General features: G+C 49.5%; 2 protein-coding genes across 3 annotated transcripts in view; one reads left to right on the forward strand and one right to left on the reverse strand.

The window, feature by feature from the left end:
- The window catches only part of Rad50 (RAD50 double strand break repair protein), a 161,459-nt gene that overhangs the window by 50,814 nt on the left and 85,889 nt on the right, over positions 1-24,756 (forward strand). The gene's annotated exons all lie outside the window — the stretch shown is intronic.
- Irf1 (interferon regulatory factor 1) lies at positions 15,410-22,812 on the reverse strand. Of its 2 annotated transcripts, XM_048334054.1 has the most exons (10): positions 22,451-22,812; positions 21,182-21,273; positions 19,391-19,490; positions 18,521-18,697; positions 18,362-18,411; positions 18,095-18,260; positions 17,809-17,931; positions 17,284-17,333; positions 16,109-16,244; positions 15,410-15,801 (listed from the first exon to the last, which is right to left on the reverse strand). In XM_048334054.1, exons 2-10 carry the CDS (start codon positions 21,266-21,268, stop codon positions 15,677-15,679), a joined length of 1,014 nt encoding a protein of 337 aa, XP_048190011.1. In that variant the 5' UTR covers positions 21,269-21,273; positions 22,451-22,812; the 3' UTR covers positions 15,410-15,676. The 2 variants fall into 2 exon arrangements, with proteins under 2 accessions (XP_048190011.1, XP_048190012.1); XM_048334055.1 differs by lacking the exon at positions 22,451-22,812 and having other exon boundaries at positions 21,182-21,959.

The following is a 24,756-nucleotide window of genomic DNA, read 5'->3' on the forward strand; positions in this document are numbered from 1 at the left end:
GCTAGATCCCTTGGGGAGCAAGAAGCGTACTCAGTGAAGGTGGGGAGTATCCCGTCTGCAGCCTGCCATGCAGGGGCTGTGGCACAGGACTGCTTGCTGTCCACCCTGGGAGGGTTTCCTCTCTAGGAAAAGTTGGTTTCATGTTCTTGCCAGTGGGACATTAGGAAAGGACTGGGCTAGTGTTTAGTTTAGACAAATGCATTTTAAACCACTGCCTTGCCCTGCCTACACCCCACAATGTAGAAAGAGTTGTGGGGGTTTTTGGTGTGTTTTTTTTTTCCCCCAGATAGTTTCAATTTAGGAATCAAAGATCAGAAACCCCGGCCTCCCTTCTCTAGCTCTACCCCTGCCCCAGCCACTGCTTTGGGGCAACCTGGACAGGACCTCTGGAATGTGAGAGGAGTACAGTAGAAGAGAGCCAGAAACTGCCCCACCTGCTAACTCCACTCTGTCCTTCGCCTCACCCGTTTCTTTCTCAGCTCCTTAGATTCAAACCCCCCAAGTCCCATACTGTCTCATAGCCCCATATCTGTCAGCTATCTGTGTGATTATTCGCCCAATGTCGGCCTTCCTTCACCAAACTAAACTTCCAGGAGGCCCCAGACCCTTTTTCAGTGTCTAGGATAGTTCTTGGCATGCTATAGATACAAACAAACAAATAAACAAAAAAGTATTTGTCCTATAAGTGACCACAGACCTGAACACCCAAGAGAAGAACAGTGCAAGGGATCTGTATCTGGGGCCTCGGGGTCTGGATCCATCCCAGACCAGCCAAGCCCCCTCCCTTGAGGATGCTTTGAACAGATGCCCTAGCTCTGCTGCCCACAGTTCCTAGCCCCCTTTCTAAGGGCTGAGGGCTTAGTTGTGGCGGGGAGGGGTGGGGGGGACTCCCGTGGTACTCCCTTCAAAGCCCTGGCTTTTCTCCCTTCCTGCCCAGGTGGGTTTCATGTAACCTTTTCCAGATAGTTAAAGGACACTTGACTCCCTGGGCCACTAAGAAAGGCCACTTTCTGCCTGTGGATTCGAAGAGGACAAGCTGGGGGTGGGGGGAGCCCCACAGTGATTTTTATCAAAGGGGAGGCAGATGTGGCAGATGAGATGCTGGCTGAGGAAGTAACCCTGACTTCAGACCACACACTTTTTTTTTTTTTTGGCCAGTCCTAGGCCGTGAACTCAGGGCGTGAGCACTGTCCCTGGCTTCTTTTTGCTCAAGGCTAGCACTCTGCCACTTGAGCCACAGTGCCACTTCTGTTTATTTTCTGTATATGTGGTGCTGAGGAATCGAACCCAGGACCTCATGTATACGAGGCAAGTACTCTTGCCACTAGGCCATATTCCCAGCCCCAAGACCACACACTCTTGTCAGCTGCTCCGGCCCACTTGCATGCCTGTGAAAGAAACTTGGTCTTGTGTCTGAACCTTGAAGGGCAACTTAGGAATCGAGCCTTCTGAGATTAAAAAAAAAAAAAAAAAAAAAAAAAAAAACAGCTCTGATTTGCTGTTGTGTAACCCTGAGTCAATAACTGAATCTTCCTTATTCTTTTCCTCTTCTCTAAAATGGGAGCCATTACAGTGAATTCTGTGATGGAATTCATGTTCCTGACATAGGGGAGCACCTGTCATCTGTAGGTCTTATTTCTTGAGCTGGGGTGGCTATAAGGATCTCCTTGAGATGGAGTCCAGCCCCCAGACCAATAGAACCATGCAGATGTGAGAGATAACACCCCCACCCCCACCCGTGTGTTACTTTATTGCTGTCCTCTCACATTTATCTGGGTGGGACCACAGTTTTACTTATTGAATGTTAAGCTTGAAGATATAGCAAAGAGAGGTGACAAACTGAAACCACTAACCGTTTGAGCTGTTGGCTATACCTAAGTGGTGGCCGGCGCAGATGGTAAGAGCCCCGGTACAGGCCCACTTCCTCCCTCCTGGTCTGCGTCTTCCTCACACCAGCCAGCTTCCCAAGGCTGCAGGAAGTGAGGCCAGGAACAGGCCTTGGGGGGGGTGGTGCAGAGGGGAGGCCTAAGCCAGGTTGAGGACAGAAGCCTTTGAGGTCCTTGCCAGGTCCTGGGTCTCTGGGCCGCAGTCTCTGCCCTCTTGGCATCCAGGCTTGCCCGAGACTGGTCTGTAGCAGACTCTTGCCCCGGCTCTTCTCTCTTGAGATAGTGAGCCATTATTGTCCCGACAGTGTCCAGGGAGCGGTCTTGGCAAGGAGGAGAGCTGTCTTTTCTCAGAGGAAATGCACTTGTGGTTTTGAGATGTTCATATTTCACATCTGTGGTTGGCGTTTCCCAGGGTTCTCAGAGGTGAATGCAGGGTCAGCCCCATGTCGCCAAATAAGGCTTCCAGTGACCTTAACAAAAGGCCTCACTGCCTTGGTGACCACTGCCACTGTCTGCCCATGCAGCCTCCAGAAGGCAGCCCTGAAGTTGGTCTCAGCTTCCACATATGCAAAGGCCAAGTTCCTCTGTCAGAAATCACTGCCCGGAAGGACCACAGAGAGGGAGAACATTCTGGACAAAGGTGGATGAGGCAGGGCTCAGGCAGGACCACCTGAGTCAGAGTCCATCTGACCAGTGCCCTGGGCCTAGCTTTCCAGGATGAGCCCTTCACCCCCGTATCCCTGCTGTCAACCTTGGACTTCACAGTAGTTATAATTTCACAGTCATGTTCATTTCAGTTCGCTCATTCTGCTCCTGCACCAGGAAGTCAGCTAAGTTCCTCCCAGATGTTACATCTTTAAGCTCTCTCAACAGCCTTGTGAGCCAGTTAACCCCATTTCAAGAATCAGGAAACTGAAGCTAAAGGAAGTCAGACTAGCCCAAGGTCGCACCACCAATAAGTCGTGAAACCACATTTTACACCCAATTTAAGTGGGGGTCCAGAGCCTATGGTGTAAGCGCTGCACTGATGCGGGCTGTGACTCGGGTCGGGATGAGGATCGCACAAGTGGAGTGATGCATGTCTGAGGACCTGGTGCACAGTGGTCCAATTGCACACCTGTTGCATTGAAAGGGCAACCATGGCCATGCAGAGCCCCCAGCCCCAGGCATGTCTCACAGTATTTTGCACGTTCTTCTGCCACAGAGCATACTGCTGAAACATTGAGGTTTGCAGACCAGACTTGGCTGTGGCCTTTGTATTTGGTTTCCACTTCCTCTTTCTGGACCTCTTCCCCTCCTCACATAACTGTGTATCACCAGCCTGAGGAGGCCAGAAAGGAACCTCAGTGCAGCTACCGAGGCCTCTAGCCTGTGGGTGCTGGAGGGGACAGGGCTGGCTGGGCCAGAAGGGTCAGGTCAAGGTTCTAGGGCTAAAGGGTGAATATTCCAACACAAAGGCAGGCATATTAATTTCCTTCACTCGGAACACTACTTACGGAGCCACAAGACTCTTGCCCTGATGAGCATTTTCAGGATTAAAAGTATATAAGTGACTGCACACCAGTGGCTCATGCCTGTAATCCTAGGAGGCTGAGATCTGAGGATCATGATTTGAAGTCAGCCCAGGTAGGAAAGTCCATGAGACTCTTATCTCCAACAAACTACTGAAGAAAGACAGACAGGAAGGAAGGAAGGAAGAAGGGAGGGAGGGAGGGAGAGAGAGAAAAGAACCCCACAAAAACTGGAAATAGAAGTGTGGTTCAAGTGGTAGCAGGGATATTGCTGCCTAGGTCCTGAGTTCAAGCCCCAGGGCTGGCAACCCCCCCCCCCAAAAAAAAAGTATACAAGTGATCTGGTAAAGTCACACTAACTCAGAAGTCCCACTTCTTATAATCTGTTCTTGACACACTGTGACGCCTGTGCACCAACACCAGAAAGTGTCCATCAGCAGTAGAGAGCACTGCATTCCCACATTGCAAACAGAGAAGCCACGTGACTTATGGTGGATGCTCTGTTAGATACAATACTGTAATAACAAATACCCTTAGCAACATAATGATGAGTAAAAGAATACCTTCAGGCCAAATATTATGGTACATACATGTTTGTAATCTCAGCTACATAGGAAGTATTGATAGGAAAATCACTGTTCAAGGCCTGCCCAGGCAAAAAGTATGAATACTCCTTGGAAAATAACTAAAGCAAAAAAGGGGGGTCAGGATGTGGTTCAACTGGTAGCCCCTTTCACACTAAGTTTAACAACTGGAAAAACTATTGTGTTTTTTAAGTTATCTGGAAGTAGTTGTGCAAAGAGGTTTCAATTAACATTTTAAGTACAATGCATCTTGATCCATGTCACCCTTTCATCATTCTCTGGATTGTTCTTAAGCATTACAATCTTCACTGTAATCATGACTATAGGAGGGAATGGTGGGATTTGGGAGAATGCTGGTCTTGTATTATCTCTTGACCTGGGTGGTGGTTATATAGAAATTTGCTTTATGATTGTTTGTTAAACCAGAAGAGTGTGTGTGTGTGTGTGTGTATGTGTATTTTGTTGTGATTTTTTTCCAGTCCTGGGGCTTGAAGTCAGGGCCTGAGCACTGTCCCTGGCTTCTTTTTGCTCAAGGCTAGCACTCTGCCACTTGAGCCCCAGTGCCACTTCTGGCCATTTTCTACATATATGGTGCTGGGGAATCGAACCCAGGGCTTCATGTATATGAGGCAAGCACTCTTGCCACTAGGCCATATTCCCAGCCCCCCAAAAGTATATTTGTGTATATTCTTGTTAAAAGAAATATATTTTTGTGTACATGCTACTGTTTCATGATAAAAATAAAGGATGCATGTATGTGAATCTCTTGTAGCCCTGAACAGTGCAGTGAATGGACAGGGCAGCCCATCGGGCTTCCCCACACCACACCATTTTGGGAACAGCACTGCAGAGTGCCACCTGCCTGGTGCACCACAGCTGTCTCTGCAGAGGATGGAAGATAAAGATCGTGATGGAATGCAGAAAGAAGGAAAACCTTTGACGCCTTACTGCAGGCAGGGAAGATGACTGGGAACAAAGGCTGGAAGAAACCATGTCCAAGGCTTGTCTGAACTCCAGGACCTTTGAAAGGGCAGTAGGACCTGTGCAAAAAAAAACCCTGCCCAGGATGCTGCCCCACCTGGCCACCAAAGAGTGCCAAGTTCCTATCTTAGGATTCCTGCTTTAAAGACACCTCGTCCCGACAGAATACAAAGAAGAAATGGCCTTCCGCCATGGCTGATGATGCTGGAGCCTGTGAAATCACAGAGGAGAGTCTTAACTTGCATCAGGCCTGGAGTGACAGCTAACAAATGCTATTAAGTGAGCAAATGCTTCTAAATGAGCACGAAGTATGTGCTGTAAAGCCTGTTTAGCAGCCTGCTGGCCCACTGGGTCTCCTACTTTTCTGGAAGGCCTGGTGTTCCATAGCCCCCTTTCTCTTCGGCCTCTCTCTTCAACCCCAACTGCTTCTTCTTTTCTTCAATTATAGTCCAAACTACTCAGAATTACATTGAAAAGTAACCCTATGGGAATAACCACTAATCAGATCTAAATAAAGCCATTTGGCTTAAAAATACTACCGTAAGGGCTGGGAATATAGCTTAGTGGTAGAGTGCTCGCCTTGCATGCATGAAGCTCTAGGTTTTATTCCTCAGTACCACATAAACAGAAAAGGTCAGAAGTGGCACTGTGGCTCAAGTGGTAGAATACTAGCCTTGAGCAACAGCTCAGGGACAGTGCCCAGGCCCTGAGTTCAAGCTCTATGACTGGCGTGTATACACACACACACACACACACACACACACACACACACTACCTTAAAATGATAGAATAGAAGTGGTAGCATATGACTATAATTCCTGGCAGTAGGAGAATCATAGTCTGAGAACTATCCTTATTCAAAAAAAAGCCTGACCTAGTGGCAAGAGTGCTTGCCTCATATACATGAGGCCCTGGGTTCAATTCCCCAGCACCACATATACAGAAAACGGCCAGAAGTGGCGCTGTGGCTCAAGTGGCAGAGTGCTAGCCTTGAGCAAAAAGAAGCCAGGGACAGTGCTCAGGCCCTGAGTCCAAGCCCCAGGACTGCCCCCCCCCCCAAAAAAGCCTGAGTATACAGGCTCAAGTGATAGAGTACATACTTAGCAAGTGCCAGGCTCTCAATTCAATACTCCATACCACCAAAAACTTTAAAAAAAAAAAACAGATTTAGAAGAAAAACAAAAGAGTTAAAGATTTGAAGATCTGAAGGGCTATTTTCTATTATAGGTTAACTTGATGGCCTTTAAAAAATAGCTATTCCATTTATTAATAGGTTTGGTTATATGATGAATGTTATATTCAAGGTTAGTAATACGTATAAATAAAATTTCATACATACATCAAAAAAAGTAAAGATTCATCCTCATAGTCACATATGATACTATTTCCTTCCTTTGTACTTAGTGAATGATGATTCATTGGGTGCAGGTAGTACCTTTTGCATAAGCACGCATCCACCAATGGCATCTTTACGTCTTTAAAGGCCAACAGCTGTTTACCCTCTGGGCTTCAAAAGCCTACTGGCTGTGCAGCCTGAAGAGGTGACAAAAATATCTAGATGTGGCCAGGACAGGCAGAACCTCGGATGAGGGGGGAAGTCTCAGTGTGCATGCCTGCATTGGCAGTCAGGGTGTTCAAGATGTGTGGCATGGCCTCCAGCCCTCAGGAGGCCTCAGGGTTGGTGCTCATCTTTCTTTCTATGGTATTCTCATGGCCTTTATATAAGTCAGTCACCATTTAGGGTGTTGAACCCCACATTGTAGCCCTTGTCAGCAGTATTGTTGCCCTCAACAATCCTGGAAACCCTCCTCCCCCCTCCCCCCGCCCTGGCCAGGTAGCTGGCTGGGGGTAAGCACTCCATAAATGTTAGATAGTATTGTTTACTTTGTTATTTTGATTTGGGATGGACAATCAATCATGTTATTTAATGAGCACATACTGTGTGCCAGAAACTGCAAAGTATTAGAATACCACTGTGAACAAATGGACGTGTCACTGCCTGCCAGTTTCCAGACACTCTGGGGAAATGGAATGATAAACCCTGATTAAACTCACTGGGATTAACACTCACACAGCCAGGCATCATTGGATTCCATTTGTGTGCTCAACTCAGAACACACCCTTTCTGCCTTCAGGTGCTGGAATGTAAGTGGTAAAGATACCACCATTCAAGTAAAAACTCTGGCTTGTGAACTGACTAGGGATGGCTATCTAGCTCTGTCCCACGTACTCTCGACTCATCTCAGAACTTAGTTATTTTCAGTGAAGTAGGGTTGATGATAAATACATCCCTCAGAGGCAGGAGAAGAACAAAATAGGGCCACCCTACAGCATAAATCCAGAGAATTGCTGTTGCATTTTAGTTTGTGAAGCCTCTGGTGGCCTGGGGTTAAATATAAGCACTTTTGTGACATGAGCTGTAGTTAATGGTCAGTAAGGGGTAGCTATTGTTAGACACAAGTTTGGGGGAAGCAGGAGTCTATGCAGGCCAGCAGATTGGACATGGCGTGGCCAAGCTTTGTTCTTCAAGGAAGGGCAGGGCTCTGAGAAGTGCACCCTGCAATGCAGGCAAAGGCCAAGAGGCAGGAACTCCCAGGGCACGGCTGGGGAGAGGCAGACTGGTGAGGGCAGTGGTCACCTAGTCTGGCCATTGGAAGCCGGCTGTGGAACAACATGGATGAGGCAATGGCAAATGGTTTAATTTGTCCAGCATTTTATCTCCCAGGCAAGCAGAGGTCAAAAAAGAGTATCTCCATGGTTACACAGAGAGAGGACCAGGGCTGGGACACTGGCAAATGACTTCTCAAGCCTTGTTTGTGACCCCGGCACTTTTTGAGTATGTATGACAATCAGTGAAAAATATATGTTAATATGCTATGTTGTATACTATGTAAAATTTGTCTCTTATTATAAAAAGCAACTATTAGCCATTGTAGAGTATTTGCTTGTATATGTGCCATTCCTGCCTGGGTCTTGAACTCAGGACCTGGGCACTGATCTGAGCTTTTTTGCTCAAGGCTAGCACTCTACCACTTGGGCCATAGTTCCACTTCTGGCTTTTTTTGTGGTTAATTGAAATAAGAGTTTCACAGACTTTTCTGTCCATGTTGGCTTTTAATCACAGTCTTTAGATCTCAGTCTCCAGAGTAGCCAGGATTACAAACGTGAGCCACTGAAGCCTGGCTAGGATTTTTAAACTCTAGCAATACAAAGAAAATATAATCACCTGTAATCCTCCATCCGGAGGATATATTTCTATCATATAATCCATACCAAGTTACATATTTATATCCATCCATTAGGTTGGACTAGACTGTGTATAGTTTCAAGTTCGACCTCTCCCCTGTAAGCTCGGGAGTGTTTTCTGAGGAGAGACTATTTTTAATGCAGAAGGAACTCTAGTAAACCCTTTCCTTATAACAAAACACCGTGCAAAGCCTGTCAGCAGTGGTTGGGAGGACATCCTGTGGGGATGAGGGGTGGCTCTCACGCTTCCGGTGCGAGCCGTGAGGCAGTGGCTGAGTCCTATGCTCTCCCAGTCAGGCTGCATCCTCTTGCCTGTGGAGGAGACAGCTTTCATGAGTCTGCACTCACCCTTCCTTCCCGACAGGGCACCATGAGCATCCCCCACATCAGAAAGCATGTGAGGCCTGTAGTCGTTACTGTTTACAAGTGACAGCATCTGTCTGCATGGTTCAGTGTCTTCTCATGTCTTACCAGGCCCCCATGCCCTCTGGGCAGATAAGACAATCGCTGCTACGTACCCACTTTGTACAGGGTGAAATACTAAGGCTGATGACAAGCTAATGGCTTCACGCCAGCACCTCATGCAGATCTAACTGATATTTAATTCCATGACTTTTCTTCATGTGTTTCCCTCACCCCCTTTTATATCTAGCTTTTCCTGAGCCAAACTGGATCCCTTAGTGAGGGAAGCCAAGGACTGCAAATGCTGTGTTACCGTGGGAGGGGAAGGGATGGTGTTAACCTCACAGAAGCTCATCCAGGATGACTTGGGCCTTTTGTACCTAGATCCTTCCCATCTGCCTACTCCTCATTTAGCTTAATCTGCCCCAGACTTTTCCCTAGTCCCTGAAAGAGGGGAGCTGGGCAGAAAGTATGAACATGGAAGAAGGCAGGGCAAGGGTGCTTGCTGGCTGTGGGTACCCAGAGAGCTCAGTTCTTCACACCCAGATACCCTGGGACCAGGGCCTCACCTGTCCTTAGAGGACTCAGAGTCTTAGGGAAGCTCCAGAGCTGGAGAGGCAGCCTGCCATGTATTGGAGCCCCTCCTATGCATCCCTGGCTCTCTTAATAGCTGGGGTTCATCTGCCCCCTATGTCTGGGGGCAACATCCACTCATCCCCTTTCTCTTGTCCTTCTCTGGGCCTCAAAGGTGAGGCCCCAGGTAGATCTCTGTCCCTGGGCTACTTGGTAAGAACCTAAGAGATACAGGACCCCAGCTGGAAGAGCCTGTTGGCAAAGCAAGAAGAGCTAGACAAGGCTCTGGTTTCCCTGGGACTTCCTTTTCTCCCAGTGAAAGGTCCTAATTGTGGGAAACTCTTCATTTCCAGACAGACAGCTGGGCACTGGTGGCTTATGCTTGTAATCCTAGCTACTCAGGAGGCTGAGATCTGAGGATCATGGTTCAGAGCCAGCTCAGGCAGGAAAGTCCATGAGACTCTTATCTCCAGTTAAAGCTGGAAATAGAGCTGTGGCTCAAGTGATGGAGCATTAGCCTTGAGCAAAAAAGCTCAGGGACAGCACCTAGGTCCTTGAGTTCAAGCCCTAGAAATGACACCAAAAAGTTAAAAAGCAGACTATTGGACACTCAGTCCCCAAAGGCTTGTGGCACCCATCCCTTGCTTCAGTCTACTCCAGATTATCCCAGCAGCCTGCACAGCCAGCCAGACCTTTGGATGCCTGGATGCAAGAAAGAGGGGGTGAATGGGGAGACCTGGAGGGGTGAGAGGTGTCCCAGCTGACCCATCAGCTGTGTGGATAGCCCGGAGCTCCCAGCTGTATGCTGGGGAAGTGACAAAGTATGTTTACATCAGAGCCTCTCTATTGCAGGTGACTTTCATAAATGTTTTATTTCCTCATCTGTATATCTTCCTCTTTGCACAATTAGGTGACTTTTTTTTTTAAACTTGTGTGTATGTTTTTTAATAAAAGTCATGAATGACTCAGCCTTCCAGCTTCAGTCCTGTTGAGGAACACAGGCAGGTTGGCCACATGACATGACACAGCGGCCTTTGACCCTGGGTGCTGGTTGGCCACAGCCCATTCTATCCAAAGCTTTCCTCTCATCCTGCTCCCTCAGCCTTGAGGTCAGGGTGGGCTGCACAGAGCAGGTGCTGAGGACAAGATATTTATTGCCTATCAATCAGCTTATTATGGTCAAATATGAGTTTAGACTGAATGCTGCCAGAATGTGGTGGAGGACAGCAATTGCTTAACCCTAGGGTGCTTCCGGTTTGGTTGGGGAGCTTAGGTTTTCCACCCAGGACGGGATTAGCACTAGGTAGCAGGGCTTCACCTATGAGAGCCCACACTGCATATGCTTTAGAATGTCAAGATGCTGAAAATGGAGTCCGTTCATTTCCACCTGAGGTTGTGCTTCCTCTCCAAAACAGCTGAGGATAGATGGTGTCCTAGGCCAAGAACTCTGGCTGCTTGCTACTTTGTGACAGAAGGGTAGTAACAAAATACCAGGATGTCCTAGTCTTGGAAAGTTCAGTATTCCTCAAGCCCTCCTCTCTTTCCTCCCCAGCATAACATGGAATGCCCACTCTGCCATGACTCTGACTGTCCCAGTCCCCTGACATTTAGCATTTTCTTTATCTTTTTCTTGAGGTTGTGTGTGTGTGTGTGTGTGTGTGTGTGTGTGTGTGTGTGTGTGTGTGCCAGTCCTGAGGCTTGAATTTAGGGACTGGATGCTGACCTTGGGCTTCTTTTGCTCACTAATACTCTACCACTTAAGCCCCAGCTCCACTTCAGCTTTTTGTGGTTAATCGGAGATAAGAGTCTCACAGATGGGCTGGGGATATGGCCTAGTGGCAAGAGTGCCTGCCTCATATACATGAGGCCCTGGGTTCGATTCCCCAGCACCACATATACAGAAAATGGCCAGAAGTGGCGCTGTGGCTCAAGTGGCAGAGTGCTAGCCTTGAGCAAAAAGAAGCCAGGGACAGTGCTCAGGCCCTGATTCCAAGCCCCAGGACTGGCCAAAAAAAAAAAAAAGTCTCACAGACTTTCCTGCCTGGGCTGGCTTTAATCTAAAGATCTCAGCCTCCTGAGCAGCTAGGATTACAGATGTGAGCCATCAGTGCCCAGCTTCTTTTCCCATCTTGACAAGCCCAGTTGGAGGACTTAGAGACGAGCTCTGGGTGTCCAGAAGAGCCAGCCTCCACCCTAGTCCCCCATCATTCTGATAGGGCCAACATAACAGGATTTCCAGACTGCTCATGGTTTTAGAACAGTGATAACCATTCTGGTCTACTGGATCCCTTGCACCATGATCTCAGCTTTTTCAGAGATGCCTGGCATATGCTTCTCCCCAAACACCTGGGCTTTGCTTCTGTGCTTTGAGTTGACTTGATACATGGATTCACCTCTCTGAGCAAAGGTACAGCTGACTATTTTTAACTGCTTTAGAAGCATTTGCCATTCCTGCCCTGCAGAATCAGGGTTGACACCACAAGGGAAAAGTGATAAGAGTTGGCCACCCCTATATCTTCATGGCTGTGTGTGTGTGTGTGTGTGTGTGTGTGTGTGTGTTCCTCAGATCTCAGCCTCCTGAGTAGCTAGGATTATAGACACAAGCCACTGACATCCAGCTACCACTTGGTTCTTAACGAAAAGATAGAGACAGAGATGGGACCCAGACCAATCCAAGCAATTAGCCAGATTGGGAGGGGGGAGCGGGGACTGCCTGAGATTAGGGCAGGTTGCTACAGTTGCTCAGGGATCCAGAAACTAGGAATTAAACCCACCAACGCTGCAGATCTGTCCCCAGTCTTGTGACTGGTTCTTAGAGTTTGTCATCTGGAGTCCAGGCCTCTGAGGGACCCCAGAATCCAACAGTGGGTCTGGTTCAGCAGGAAAACATACCACCTGAAACATCATGGCAATCAGTCCCAAATTTTGATCTCTAGAGCTGAAGCCTAGCAGACCAGAGTCCTCTGGAGCAGACATATGTGTGGTTGAGCTGCCCTCTGTTCTAAGGCCAAATTACAAGCCTGACTGTCACAGTCCCCTGGGGCCCCACCTTCTTGAAACTGCAGGTGGCCTCCCTGGCATAGGAGCAGCAGTGCTTCTCTTGAGGCCAAGCCAAACCCCACCTCATTGGGGCCCTGGGGCCTGTGTTATTAGGAGTGTCAGGAGGGGGTGGGGAGCTGATGGCAGGGGCAGTGCAGCAGCATTTGCTGCCTTTCATCAAGGTTCCCAAATACCTTGCGTTTCTCTGCCCAATTGGCTAGCTCTCCTAAATGTCCTCCCAGGGCTTCAGTTTCCTGGGTTCTGTGGACAGATGTGAGTTATAATCCAGCCTCCATACTGATGAGCTGAGTCATCTTGGACAAGCTCCATGGGCCTGCTGAGCACTGGTTTCCTGGTCTGCAAACAAGGGGATGGGAGTGAGGTGCTGCTAGTGTTAATAGTGCGTGTGGGGGCTTGGCACAGTACCTGGTACAAAGTGATCACTTGAGGTCCATGTTGTCATTAGCCAGCCAGATGTGGAGATGTGTTCTACTACTGAGCCTGCAGATGTCATCTCCATGGGTGAGGAATGGCAGGCTGGATGCCTACCCCTCTTCTCCCACTCAGTCCGTGTGTCCTGATCCCATTATCTCCGCGAATTAACTCAGCAAACTCTATAGACCCATCTTACCACTGAGCAACTGGGGACTGCTTCTACAATTCTCCAACCCCAAAAATGCAGCAGAAATGAGTCTTTTTTTTTTTCTTTTTAGAGCTTCTTGGTAATAGGAAAAGCACATAGCCACCCAGCTTGGCCTTAGACTTTGACTGATAAGCTAAGTTCCACTCTGCCAAGTACTTTTACCTCTGGAAAAAGTGTGCCCCAGCTCCCCATTCCCACCTTGCCTTTGTGACAGCCAGTAGAAGTGGCAAAAGGTTAGTGCAAAGGTCCAAGAAAATATTATGTATTCAAATTATGGAGAAGTGAGTGGTGCCTACATTAAGAACTGGCATTACACCTGGCAGGGGCAAAAGCTTCCTGGGCTGAGAATGTGGCTTAGTGGTAAGAGTGCTTGCCTAGCATACATGAAACCCTGGGTTCAGTTCCTCAGTACAACATAAACAGAAAAAGCCAGAAGTGGTGCTGTGAGCAAAAAAAAAGCAGCCTTGAGCAAAAAGAAGCCAGGGACAGTATTCAGGCCCTGAGTTCAAGCCCCAGGACTGGCAAAACAAAAACAAAAAGAAAACACTGTTTACTTTCCACCAGTAACCAATTTGAAGGACAGAATGGGGAATGTTTGTTCTAGGTTACACTTCTTCCCTCCCATCAGCCCATTCTAGCACCATCCACTAAAAAACCTGATAGAAGCCAGAATAGGCTAAGCACCCCAATCTGGTTCTTCTTAGTAAGGAATAGGCCTTGGAAAGGGCTGGGAAAGGCTGTTCTGTCCCCAGGTGAGGCTACTATCAACCCAAGTGGCTCTTCTGATGGACGGACCCTTTGATTAGACCACCTACACCCCTATACAGACCACCACCCAGCTGGAGCTTATCTGCCTCTTAGCAGGACACTTATTTCCTGAGCTTGCTAGAGGTGACAGGGTAGCCTTTGCCCACTTTCTTCTGAAACTGGAAGATAAATAGTCCCTACCCCTGTCCCAGTGTGCTCCAGCCACTCAAGACCCTCCTCAGATCTGCCTCAAGCCAGCATCTATGTGCACTTCCAAAATGGTAGCCAGATGTACCTATTTAAATTTTGCTTGAAATTAAGACTAGAGGCTGGGTGTTGGTGGCTCACACCTGTAATCCCATTTATTCAGGAGGCTGAGATCTGAGGATTGTAATTTGAAGCTAGCCAGGCAGGAAAGGCTGCAGGATTTTTATCTCCAACAAACTAGTCAGATAAAGCTGAAAGTGGAGCTATGGCTCAAGTAATAGAATGCTAGCCTTGAATAAAAAAGTTGAGAGACAGCGCAGGCCCTGAGTTCAAGCCCCCAGGACCAGCACAAAAAAAATAGTAATAATTCAGTTCCCGAATGTCTCATTGGCCAGCCATGTGTCAGGTGCTCAGCTGCAGAGTGCCTCACACCAATGCCTGCATCACTGAACAGTGCAAAGAGAACATTTCCATCACTCTTTAGACAGCAAGCATTGCTCAGCATGACATCAAATCCCCAGCAAGGCCTTGGGGACCTTTCTTGGGCTACTGTGTGTCGCAGCTGTCTGTGGTTGTGCTGTATTGGTTGTTCACTTTCTGGAGGAGCACATGCATGTTCAACAGGACATACATAGTCTAGACACAAACCTTTAACAGGTCCAGCTGCAGCTATGACGTCATGACTGCCGGCTCCCGATATCCTCTATGCCCATTAATAGCAAAGAGTCACAGTAGATGTGGCAAGGGAATGGGGCTTAGTGGAGTGCTTGCCTAGCATGCAGGAAGCCTTGGGTTCAATTCCTCAGTACCCTATAAATAGAAGGCCACAAGTGGCAAGAGGTAGAGTGCTAGCCTTGAGCAAAAGAAGCTCAGGGACAGCGCCCAGACCCTCCCTGAGTTCAAGCCCCAGGACTGGCAAAAATAAAAATAAAAAAGAGTAAACCAACTATGATTTCTAAATAAAAAGTCACACCTCTTGTAAACAATTAACTTTTATAAAAAGCCAAATGTACATATTTACACACATATCCACATCCACATGTTGTCATACATGACTTAGTAGTTACATGGCATTTCCAAGTTTCAAAGTCACACCAAGGTGCTCACATTTCCTCCCTGGGCCTGCTGAGGGCTTTGGGGGCCTAGGGGAGAGGTGGGCACTGGGAAAGGCACTGTATAAATAAATGCGAAGGCCAAGAGCTTGGGGGAAATGTTAGTGTACACTCCGATCAGAAATGTGGCAAGGTCCACAAGAAAAAGTGCCATTTTTTTTCCCAAGCCCCTCAGCACTTCAGGAGCAGGGAGCAGGGCAGAGCTCCTCTGAGGCTGAGGGAGGACTGCCCCTGGGGACCCCACTTTCCTTCACATTTCACTGGCTTTGGAACAGTCCTCAGGGCTTGGGTGGGGAGAGAAGCATTCTTTGAGAACAGGATTCAGTTAGTGCAATTGTCTCCTAGTGCAGAGTCAGCCCAGGGGCTGATGCTATGCTCTTCTGAGGTCACCATCTAATCCCCCTCAGGGCCAGCTCAGTGAGGGCAAAAAAAGATTCCTTCCTTTCCAGGAAGCTGGGCTGAGATAGAAAATACAGGCCAATTCCTGTGCAATTCCTCACCTGATAAACCAACCTCAGAATCCCAACCCCAGTCTTCCCAGGAGGCAGAGTCAGGACAAGCCCAGACCCCTGGTCCACTAAGTCCTGAGCATACACTGACCCAAGAAGGGTGGTCCCACCCCTGCTTGGCAGTAGGGTCACCCTTCATTATGTCAAGAGGCCCACAGGAGTCCAGTTTGTCTACAACACGTCTGCCATGATGCCTGGGCCCTGCTCACATGGTGGAACAAGAGGGGAAGGCATAGCTATGGTGCACAAGGAATGGCCTGGATGGAGGGCAGCCTGGATGAGGGCAGCAGGTTTTCCAGCCAACTGGTGTCCAAGTTCTTCATATATGTGAAGTCTCGGTGTAGGCTCAGCCCACTGTCCCCTAGAAGATGTGAAGAAGGTTGCATGAGGAAGAGGGTGGGAATGTAGGTGTGTTCTCCCAGCCCGCCCTGCAATCCCTGAAAAGCCACTGGTACAATCGCTGTTGTCCACCCTATAACAGCAAGTTCCCACTCATCTTTAGGCAAACCTCAGGAGCAGCAGCTCATTCACAAGCTGTCTACACCCCTGTCGTCTCAGCCTAAGAATGCTTTATCTTGCTGTCCTGTTAACTCTGTCCCTCAAGTCGTCCGTCACCACACATTTTTCTCCCTTCTCCAAGAAGCAATCAGGATCCAGGGACTTCTCACCTCCAGGGCTGTCAGCTTCTGGCTCCTCCTTGAAGCTGAAGTCTCCGTAGACAGAAGTAGACTGGGCCCCGGGTTCGTTGAGCAGGTACCCCTTCCCATCCACATTTGTCGGCTGCCACTCTGACTGGTCAAAGAGCTGGGGACAGAGGAAGCAAGTAGCCGTCAGATGCCTTCTAGTACAGACAGACCCTGTGGCCCTCCCCTCAATGAGTCAAGGCCTCTCAGCCAGGATCACACACTTGGGCACTGCCACATTCTCCAACTGATGGGACGTGAAGTGCAGTCAGGACAAGCCCTGAGGGCTGAGAGGCACAAACCTACAAGTTCTGGCGTTATTTCCCCGCGTCTCCTACTCCACCCTCTAGCACAAAATCTCCTCCACTTTGCTCAAGTGGTTAAGGACACAGCAACAGGCAGTGCTGCTCAAAGCAAAGGTTAATATAAAAGTCTAGAAAAGCTAGAGATTAGAAGCTTGAATATAATGTTTCCGGGCCGATGGGGCAGAGCCAGGAAAAAACTACCTCAAAAACTAATTTATATCCACTTGTAACTGAAGCAAAGTAGTTAACCTATCATCCTAGCTACTCAGGAGGCTGAGATCTGAGGATCAAGATTCAAAGCCAGCCCAGGGGAAGAAAAGTCTGAGACTTACCTACAATTAATCAGAAAAATGCCAGACACTAGCTGTGAGTGAAATGAAAGGCCCTGAGTTAAAGTGAAGGACTGACAGAAGGAAGGAAAAACTATAGCAGAAAGATAAACTGGAGGACAGTTTCTGCTTTAAAAAATTTAGAGCCATAATGCAGATCCCAAAGGCTGAAAGGCTGATTATTGAAACCTGATGTGTATTTCCCAAACTAGCAGGGCTGGGCATGTTGGGAATTAATAGGACACAGGCCAAGAACCCAATACTGATGATCATGGCTGACTCGAGCTGTCTAGGGCTGAGGCTTATATAGGATGGCCTACCAGTGACCAGGCCTCCCACCTGCCCTCACTCACTACCCAGGCAGGGTCTTCACACCGGCCAAGACAGGCAGTAGTGGGTTGTGGCGCCTATACCCTGGGAATCTTCAGGCAGCCAGGTGACAACAGCGGCCCACTCACTGATTTGGAAGTTTCTGCTGGTTCTTTCACTTCAAAAGCATTATCTACCAGGAAGGAAGGGACCTTACCTTCATGAGGTACTCAGGTATTTTCCCTTCTTCATCCTCATCTGTTGTAGCTGTACATGAAGAAGAGCAGAGGTTGACTGGCAGTCAGCCACGTTCATCTTGAATGCGGTTTCCAACCCCACCAGTTCCTCTGCACACACATGTGCACACTCCCTCTCTCCCAGGGGACATCTGCCTGCCATGGAGATTCCAGAACAGGACACAGGCCTGCCGACTCAGCCTCCCAAACTATGAAGCCACGCCTCTTCCCACCCCTTCGCTTCCTTCCTCCCTCTCAGACATTGGGCTACAGAGGAGCCAGGAGCATTAGCAACCTTTGACCAAGTATTTAGTCCCTGGCTGCTTTCTTCTTGTCCCTAGCCCACCATAGCCTGTCATAGCCTGTAGCCTGCTCTGAGCTGCCTTCTCTCTCCCCTGGGGGGAACAAGGGTAAGCAAAGCTCAGTCAGCTTTGGCAGGTGGAATTCTGAGCATCTTTTCTCCCTCAGGAATCCCTTCTCAGGACTCAGGCAGGTTAAGTACAAACCTTCAGAGGTGGAGGGCATAGGAGACACTTGAAAGTTGTACAGTTCGATGGTGCTGTCTGGCACAATTTCCAGTGGCGTGTACCAGTCGGGGATAGTGCTAGTGACAGTACATGGTGACAGTGCTGCAGAGGGGCAGGTGGAGAAGAAAGCACAGGTCAAGGAAGGTGGTGTGTTTCTTTGTTTAGAAGAAACCCAACACCTCCCACCCTGTAATCTGCTCTTAATAGGCCATTCTGTGCTAATATCATGCCTCTCGGACCAAAGATAAAGAGCCATCCTTCCAACCTGTGGATTCTCCTGCCAGGCCAACAACCTCATCTGGAGTAAGAGCCTGCTCCATCTCAAAGTCCTGGCCCATATAGCTCAGAACTGTGTAGCTGCTGTGGTCATCAGGCAGAGTGGAGCTGCTGAGTCCATCAGAGAAGGTATCAGGGCTGGAATCCCCATATGACTGCAGAGAGAGCAAAGAGCTTAGGTCTGTCCATGGCACTCTTGTACTGCTTCCCAGGACCCACCTCAACCAAAGACCCAACGGCACAAGGCCGTACTCACCTTCCGCTTGGTCTTGTTTTTGGTATCTCGGCTAGACTTGGATTTTCTCTCTGTGGGACAGGCAGATGATCAGTCTTGGTACAGGTATGCCAACCAAACTGACCACCTTCTTCCCTTATTCCCTCCCAAGTGCTCCCTGAGAACCTTGCCAAGGCCTACCTTTCCTCTGGTCCTTGGTAAGAGGTGGAAGCATCCGGTAGACCCGCACGGCTGAGGAGCCCTTGTTCCTGCTCTGGTCCTTCACCTCCTCAATGTCTGGCAGGGAGTTCATGGCACAGCGAAAGTTTGCCTTCCATGTCTTGGGATCAGGCTCCTTTTCCCCTGCTTTGTATCGACCTACAGAGCAGGAGAGTTATGTGGATCATGAGCTGCAGTGGTGGAACCAGCACATATTCCTAGCAACACTTTCCAGGCTCTAGAAACTAAAGCTTCTCACATGTCCAGGTGTGGCTCAAACATCTAGCAGGATTCAGTGAGACCTAGCCAAGCACACTAGAAGGCCCCTGTGCTATGTCTTTGACGCTGCCCAGTCTTCCTGCTTGTGTTATCAGCAGCCAGAAGGCAGCAACTACAATTTATCTGATATTTCCAGAGTACGAGTGGGCACAGAGTAGGCAGCAAAGAAAAGTTACTAATAGGTAAGCAGACTGTTCTGAGTTTGGCCAAGAGCTCCATCCCTCAAGGAGGCTACCAACCAGATGGGCCTTAGGCTAAGGTCCTTGATCAGTACCTAAAGAAAGGAAGATGTGGGTCTTTCATGCTGTTTCAGAAATGCTTTCTCAAGGATGAACTTTGATCTAGAAATACAAATTCCCTGAAGGCATGCTTTCTAAGGTTTTGGCTTTACAAACACCTTTGGGAATTTGCTGAAATGATGGATTATTACCTCTAGAAATTCTTGGTTCCCTCCCTAGTAATTCTGTACCTTGTAAGCATCAGGAAGCTCAGGGACCACCAAGAGTCTACATTAACATTAGTGTGTCTGCTTGCCTCTTCCCTAGCCCTGAAGCCAGGGCACCAAAGACACACCTGTGTGAATGGCCCAGCTCCTGAATAGACAGGCATCCTTGTTGATGTCCCAGCCATGCTTGGCAGCGTGCTTCCATGGGATCTGAAAGGTCTTTTCCTCCTGAACAACACACACACACACACACAGGCTGTCAGCTCGGAGACCACAGGCTAAGTTTACCCAGGCCCCAGGTGGAGGCAAAAGGCTAACTTCCCTTTTTCAACCTGACATCTGGCTTGGGTTGACCCATCCTGAAATTACCTTAAGCAGGCCATTCTGGAACTCTCAGGAGGGTCTAGGTTCTGATAAACTGTGGCACAGCCACAGGTCAGCAAAGACACCTCCCCCCTTTACAGACATGCTGGGACCCACAAAGAGTACACCCCAAAGCCCTGTCTATGTGTGCTGGGATGCTTCTCTGGCTTTTCAGGACAAAAACAGAAGAATTTCTTCTATTAGAACAGTCTTCTCAGGGCACATCCCTGTGGAAGTCCTGAAATAGATGATTATGCTGACTACTGTGTTACCCGGGCACTGTACTTCTGTCTCTCAAAAGTTTTCTCTCGGGCTGGGGATATGGCCTAGTGGCAAGAGTGCTTGCCTCATATACATGAGGCCCTGGGTTCAATTCCCCAACACCACATATACAGAAAATGGCCAGAAGTGGCGCTGTGGCTCAAGTGGCAGAGTGCTAGCCTTGAGCAAAAAGAAGCCAGGGACAGTGCTCAGGCCCTGAGTCCAAGCCCCAGGACTGGCCAAAAAAAAAAAGTTTTCTCTCCCCTGAAATGAGAAAACATACCCCTAAAAACATTTTTTGGGGTTTTGGGTAAGGTCTTACTGTCATTATTACTGATGGCTAATAACTCTTATGGGCTTTTGATTCATGCTGCTGAAATTCAAAATTTGGTGTTAGCTAGCACTTTTTGTGTGACCTTGGTATCTACCTCAAGTAGTACCTCAGATTCCTTCTTTCTAGGACCTATATGAGCAGTACTACTATGAAATGAAGTGACAACTTTTTTTATTTTCTAGTCCTGGGGCTTTAAGTCAGGACCTAGGTGCTGTCCCCGAGCTGCTTCTGCTCAAAGCTAGTGCTCTACCACTTGAGCCACAGTGCCACTTCCAGCCTTTTCTGGGTAGTTTATTGGAGATAAGAGTCCTAACAGACTTTCCTGCCCAGGCTGGCTTCAAACCTTAATCCTCAGAGCAGAACCTCCTGAGTAGCTACAATTCTAGGCATGAGCTACCAGCCCCCAGCTTGAAATAACACAAATTTAAGTAACATATTAGCAAGGTGCCAGCCAGATAGTAATTGTTACTATAATGGTGATGAAAACTACTGTTGCTAAATCTACCAGGTCTATCTTGCCCAAGTGCATCAGCTATAGGTTTTGGAGGCCAGAGTAACAGATGCAAGATTAATTCCTTGGTCCTTTGCTGAGCATGCCACTTTTCTGCCTAGTGGTGTCTACTTTTCTGTCTTCTCTGTGTCCAATCAGAGCCCTGGAGATGCTGTATGTATGTATAGAGTCTACCTCACTCAGAAAGACAAGAACCTAAGCTCTGTAGAAACTGTAAGTGATGGAAACTAAGTGCCTTTAAGGTGCATTTCCTGGTCATATCCTGAGAAGCCAGGAGCCAGCCAAGTATGTTCTGGGTCTAACACATTCCCTACTCATAGAACCCAATGGGAAACACATGTACCTGCCCTCTTTAGAGTTGCATATAAAGCTTTGGTCCCCCCAAAGGACATGAGATAAAATAGTAGCCAAAAATAATAATAATTTTGTTTAATCCAGAGTTCCACTCACTTTATTAATCCAGATCAGCCCTGGGATTTGGTTGGAATTAATCTGCATCTCTAGCCAAGGTCTCATGCGCATCCGAGTGATGGGCATGTTGACTGTAAAGAGAAGACAGAGCCTCCGGTTTGGTTTGGAGTCCTTAGAACAATCCCAGGCATTACCCTGCCCCACCCCAGGTCACTTAGTTATATTCCCCTGCCCTCTCACCCAGGTCATTACCCTCCCCCTGTCATGAGCCAGGTACCAGGTCCTACAGTCTTAGGGAAGGGAGCCTGCATTGGGGATGGGGGAGGGGGGGAGGGAAGAAGAGAGAACAGAAAGGGGGGCGGGGAAACCCTCTCCAAATTCTTTCAGCATTTAAGGCATAAACACCTGGCCTTACTCTCATCTCCCAGCCAATCTAGGAAGGAGAGAGGCATGGGAATGATGGCTTCGGATTTGTTTTCTTGTGCAAAAAAGGAGGGAAAATACTATATTTTTTCTCTCAAAACTCAGCTCTTTGGGAGGGAAGGGTAGCGTTTCTTTTGCTCGAAGCCAAGAAGAAATTGCCCAGACTTGAGCTGCCACCGCCAGCTACTTAGTTATGCACCTGCCCTAAGGGGCAGTCAAGTCACGCTGCCACCGGATCATTTCCTCCTCCGGCGGGCCTCCCCTGCCCCCGGGCCCCCCTCCCCCGCAAACCCATCCCAAGCCCCGGTGGTGACTGTAGCCCACGGAGCTGAGAACAACCTATTTCCGCCGCCTTCCAGTAGCCCCGGGAGCACCTGTGGCGCCTCCTCCCGCAGCCCCAACCGCTCGGGGCAGTGAGCCCCGAGTCCCAGTCACCTGAACCGGACAGCCTGAGTCCTGGGACCAAGGCGCCAAGTTAAGACCGCCAAAAGCCGCCGCCACGAAAAACTGGGAGCTCAACACCCCCCACACCCCCCATCCCCACCCCAGGCCCCCGCACGGCATGAGATCGCGCCCCGCAAACCTACTGCGCCGCTAGAGGCCGTCCTCCACCTCCTCCTCCTCCCGGGGCGGCCCGGAGCTCGCGGCGGGGAGCAAGCCTCGGGGCGCCCGCCCGATGATAGGCGGGGGAGGGGAGGCGGTCCTCGCGGCGGCCTGCCTCCCCCCCCCCCAACCCCGCCGCCCGCCCGTCCGCCCGCCCGCGCGCGCGGGGCCCGGGCAACGCCGCGCGCCCGCGACGCCCCCCCGCCGCCCCCCACTTCCTGGTGTCCCGCGCGCCTTTTGTGGGCGGCTGCGGGTCCCGCCGCGCCGCGGAGGCGGGCTCACCTCTGCCGCAGCGGGAGGGGCGTCCGGACCCGGCGCCCGAAGGTTCCTGACGGGCGTCCGGTCGTATGCGGGTGCGAGACACGGAGAGAGCGAGAGCAAGAGCAGAGGATGTCCCGGGGCCTCGGGGTACCGGGCTAGGCACGGCCGGCCTCGGCTTCGGTAAGGGACGAGAACGACTTAGGTTCGGCCCGCCGAGGCGCACGTCCAGCCCCGACGAAAGACCGGCGCGCACTGGCTCGGTGGCGGCGCCTCAGGGAAATCTACACACTTAGCGGGATTCCCCGAGCCCGGCACGGCCCCGCCCCCGGGCCCGCCCCCCCCGCAGCCCCGCGCGCGCCCATTGGCCAGCGCCGCCTCATCATTTCGGGGAAATCAGGCTGTTGTAGAGCTAAACAGCGAAGGGGAAGTACGGGGCCACGGCTCTCCCCGCCCCCTCCGGGCCCGCGCCGCCCGCCGCCGCCCCGGGGCTCCCGCGGGCCCGCCCCGCGAGCTCCCACGCCACCCCCACGCCTGCCGGGCCCAGCGGAAAGCCGGTCGCCCCCACGCAACCCCCAGCCCGCAGTCACTAACCCGCATCTTCTCATCCTCTCGGTTCTTCTAGCTGCAGGTGATGGAGGATAGGAGCAGGGGTCACCTGGCTACTGGCCCCCCTCTTCAGAGGGGGATCTGAGACCGAACTCTTCCCTACCAAAGAAAACTAGCCTGGCCCCCACGCCTGCTAATGGGGTGTCGACAAAAGAGGAGAGCCGGGGGGCGGGAGGGGTCCTCACGCTGCCCTCTGCTTCAGATCACTCTCTTGCTTCAGGAAAGTTAAGAGGCAAGAAAGCCTGACCTGCCTGGGGCGCTGGCCGCGTGCGACTGCTGGATGAGCGGAAATCCCAACCGGGCAGCTACTGGCACAACCAATAAAGAACTCCCGACCTGGGCTTTCTCATCTACAAAATGACAATAGCCCTAGTTTGCTCGTTTGCATCGGTGGGTAGAGAAAATTTATGTAAGGCATTGTACCCCTCCCCCGCCAGATCAGACCACCAACACAATCTCACTGTGGCCTTAGGCGGGAACTCATCCGTGGCGGTATTGCCGTCATCTCTGAGTCCCCAAGGTTTGACTCGAGGTTCTGGCAACATGGAGGAACAGGGTTGGATAAGGTGATGTGTCTGGCTAGCGGTTGGATAGTCTCAGACCTCGAGGTAAGGGCAGCAACTTTTTGTTCTCACAACTAGAACTTGCCCCGTTTGTACTCCTGGAATCTAGGCTGGGTATACATGTTGCATGCAGAACCTGAGCCCAGCAGACTCTTTCCTTTACCTCCCCAGAGCTGCTGACTCAGAAATGAATTATTCTTTCAGATGTCTCCCAACCCTGTCACCCCACTTCTCCCTCCATGGTAGCACCCAGTCCCTAAGATGCAGGCTATACATAAATACACTGATGTAGCATTCCACCTGTCAGTCACTGTACCGCCTCCCTCCCACAGGTGCAATGAATATGTTCATCCAATTCAAACATGCCAGAATTTGAAGGCTGTGGCTGATGCAAACCCTGGTCCTAGGAGCTGAGCAGGAAAGGGTGAGACAGTGAGCTAGGAGGAGAGGCAAGGAGACCGGAGGATTTTTGAGGAAGGATCCTAGGTGGGTGTAAAACAAAAGGCACTGAAACTCTGGGATGGGGAGCTAGGATTTAGGATGCATTAAGTGTTAAAGTGAGAACCTGTTACAAGACCTGAGTGAGAAGATCAGAAAAAAAGTGAGTCCCTTAGTCATGATATCTCTGTGCAGCAGATGGAAGCTTGCCCTGTCCCTAAGAAAATTCAGCCACCGGAAAATTCAGAATGAAATTAGAAGACCTTGGCGTCTCCTTCAGCCTACAAAATTGACATCCATGACTTCATTGAATGCAACAGGAAAAATACAAACAAAATTTAATCTAATAAAAATACAACACTATATTCATCCACAGATAATCATCTGAAAACTTACATACACATACAATGAGCATCATTATTACATCTACAATACTATTTGTAATGGGCACATGTTTTCTATCATATGGGTAAAAATAAAGCTTTACCAATTAAATGCTCCTATTGTAGGGCATTTATGTTATTTCTATTTTTTCCACAATATCAACAGTAAATCTTTGCACACAATAATGTTTTTGCTTAAGAGAAATTCCTTCAATCTTAGGATTTGCCAATAAAATTGCCATTTACATCTTCTAAGTGTTTTAAACATCCGAGATTCTTAAAAGTCCCTAAGAATCTGCTTACCATGCAGCAAAGTCCTGCTGAAGAACCTACAGGG

Source organism: Perognathus longimembris, chromosome 25, assembly GCF_023159225.1.
Source record: "Perognathus longimembris pacificus isolate PPM17 chromosome 25, ASM2315922v1, whole genome shotgun sequence".
Classification (NCBI taxonomy): Eukaryota; Metazoa; Chordata; class Mammalia; order Rodentia; family Heteromyidae; genus Perognathus; species Perognathus longimembris.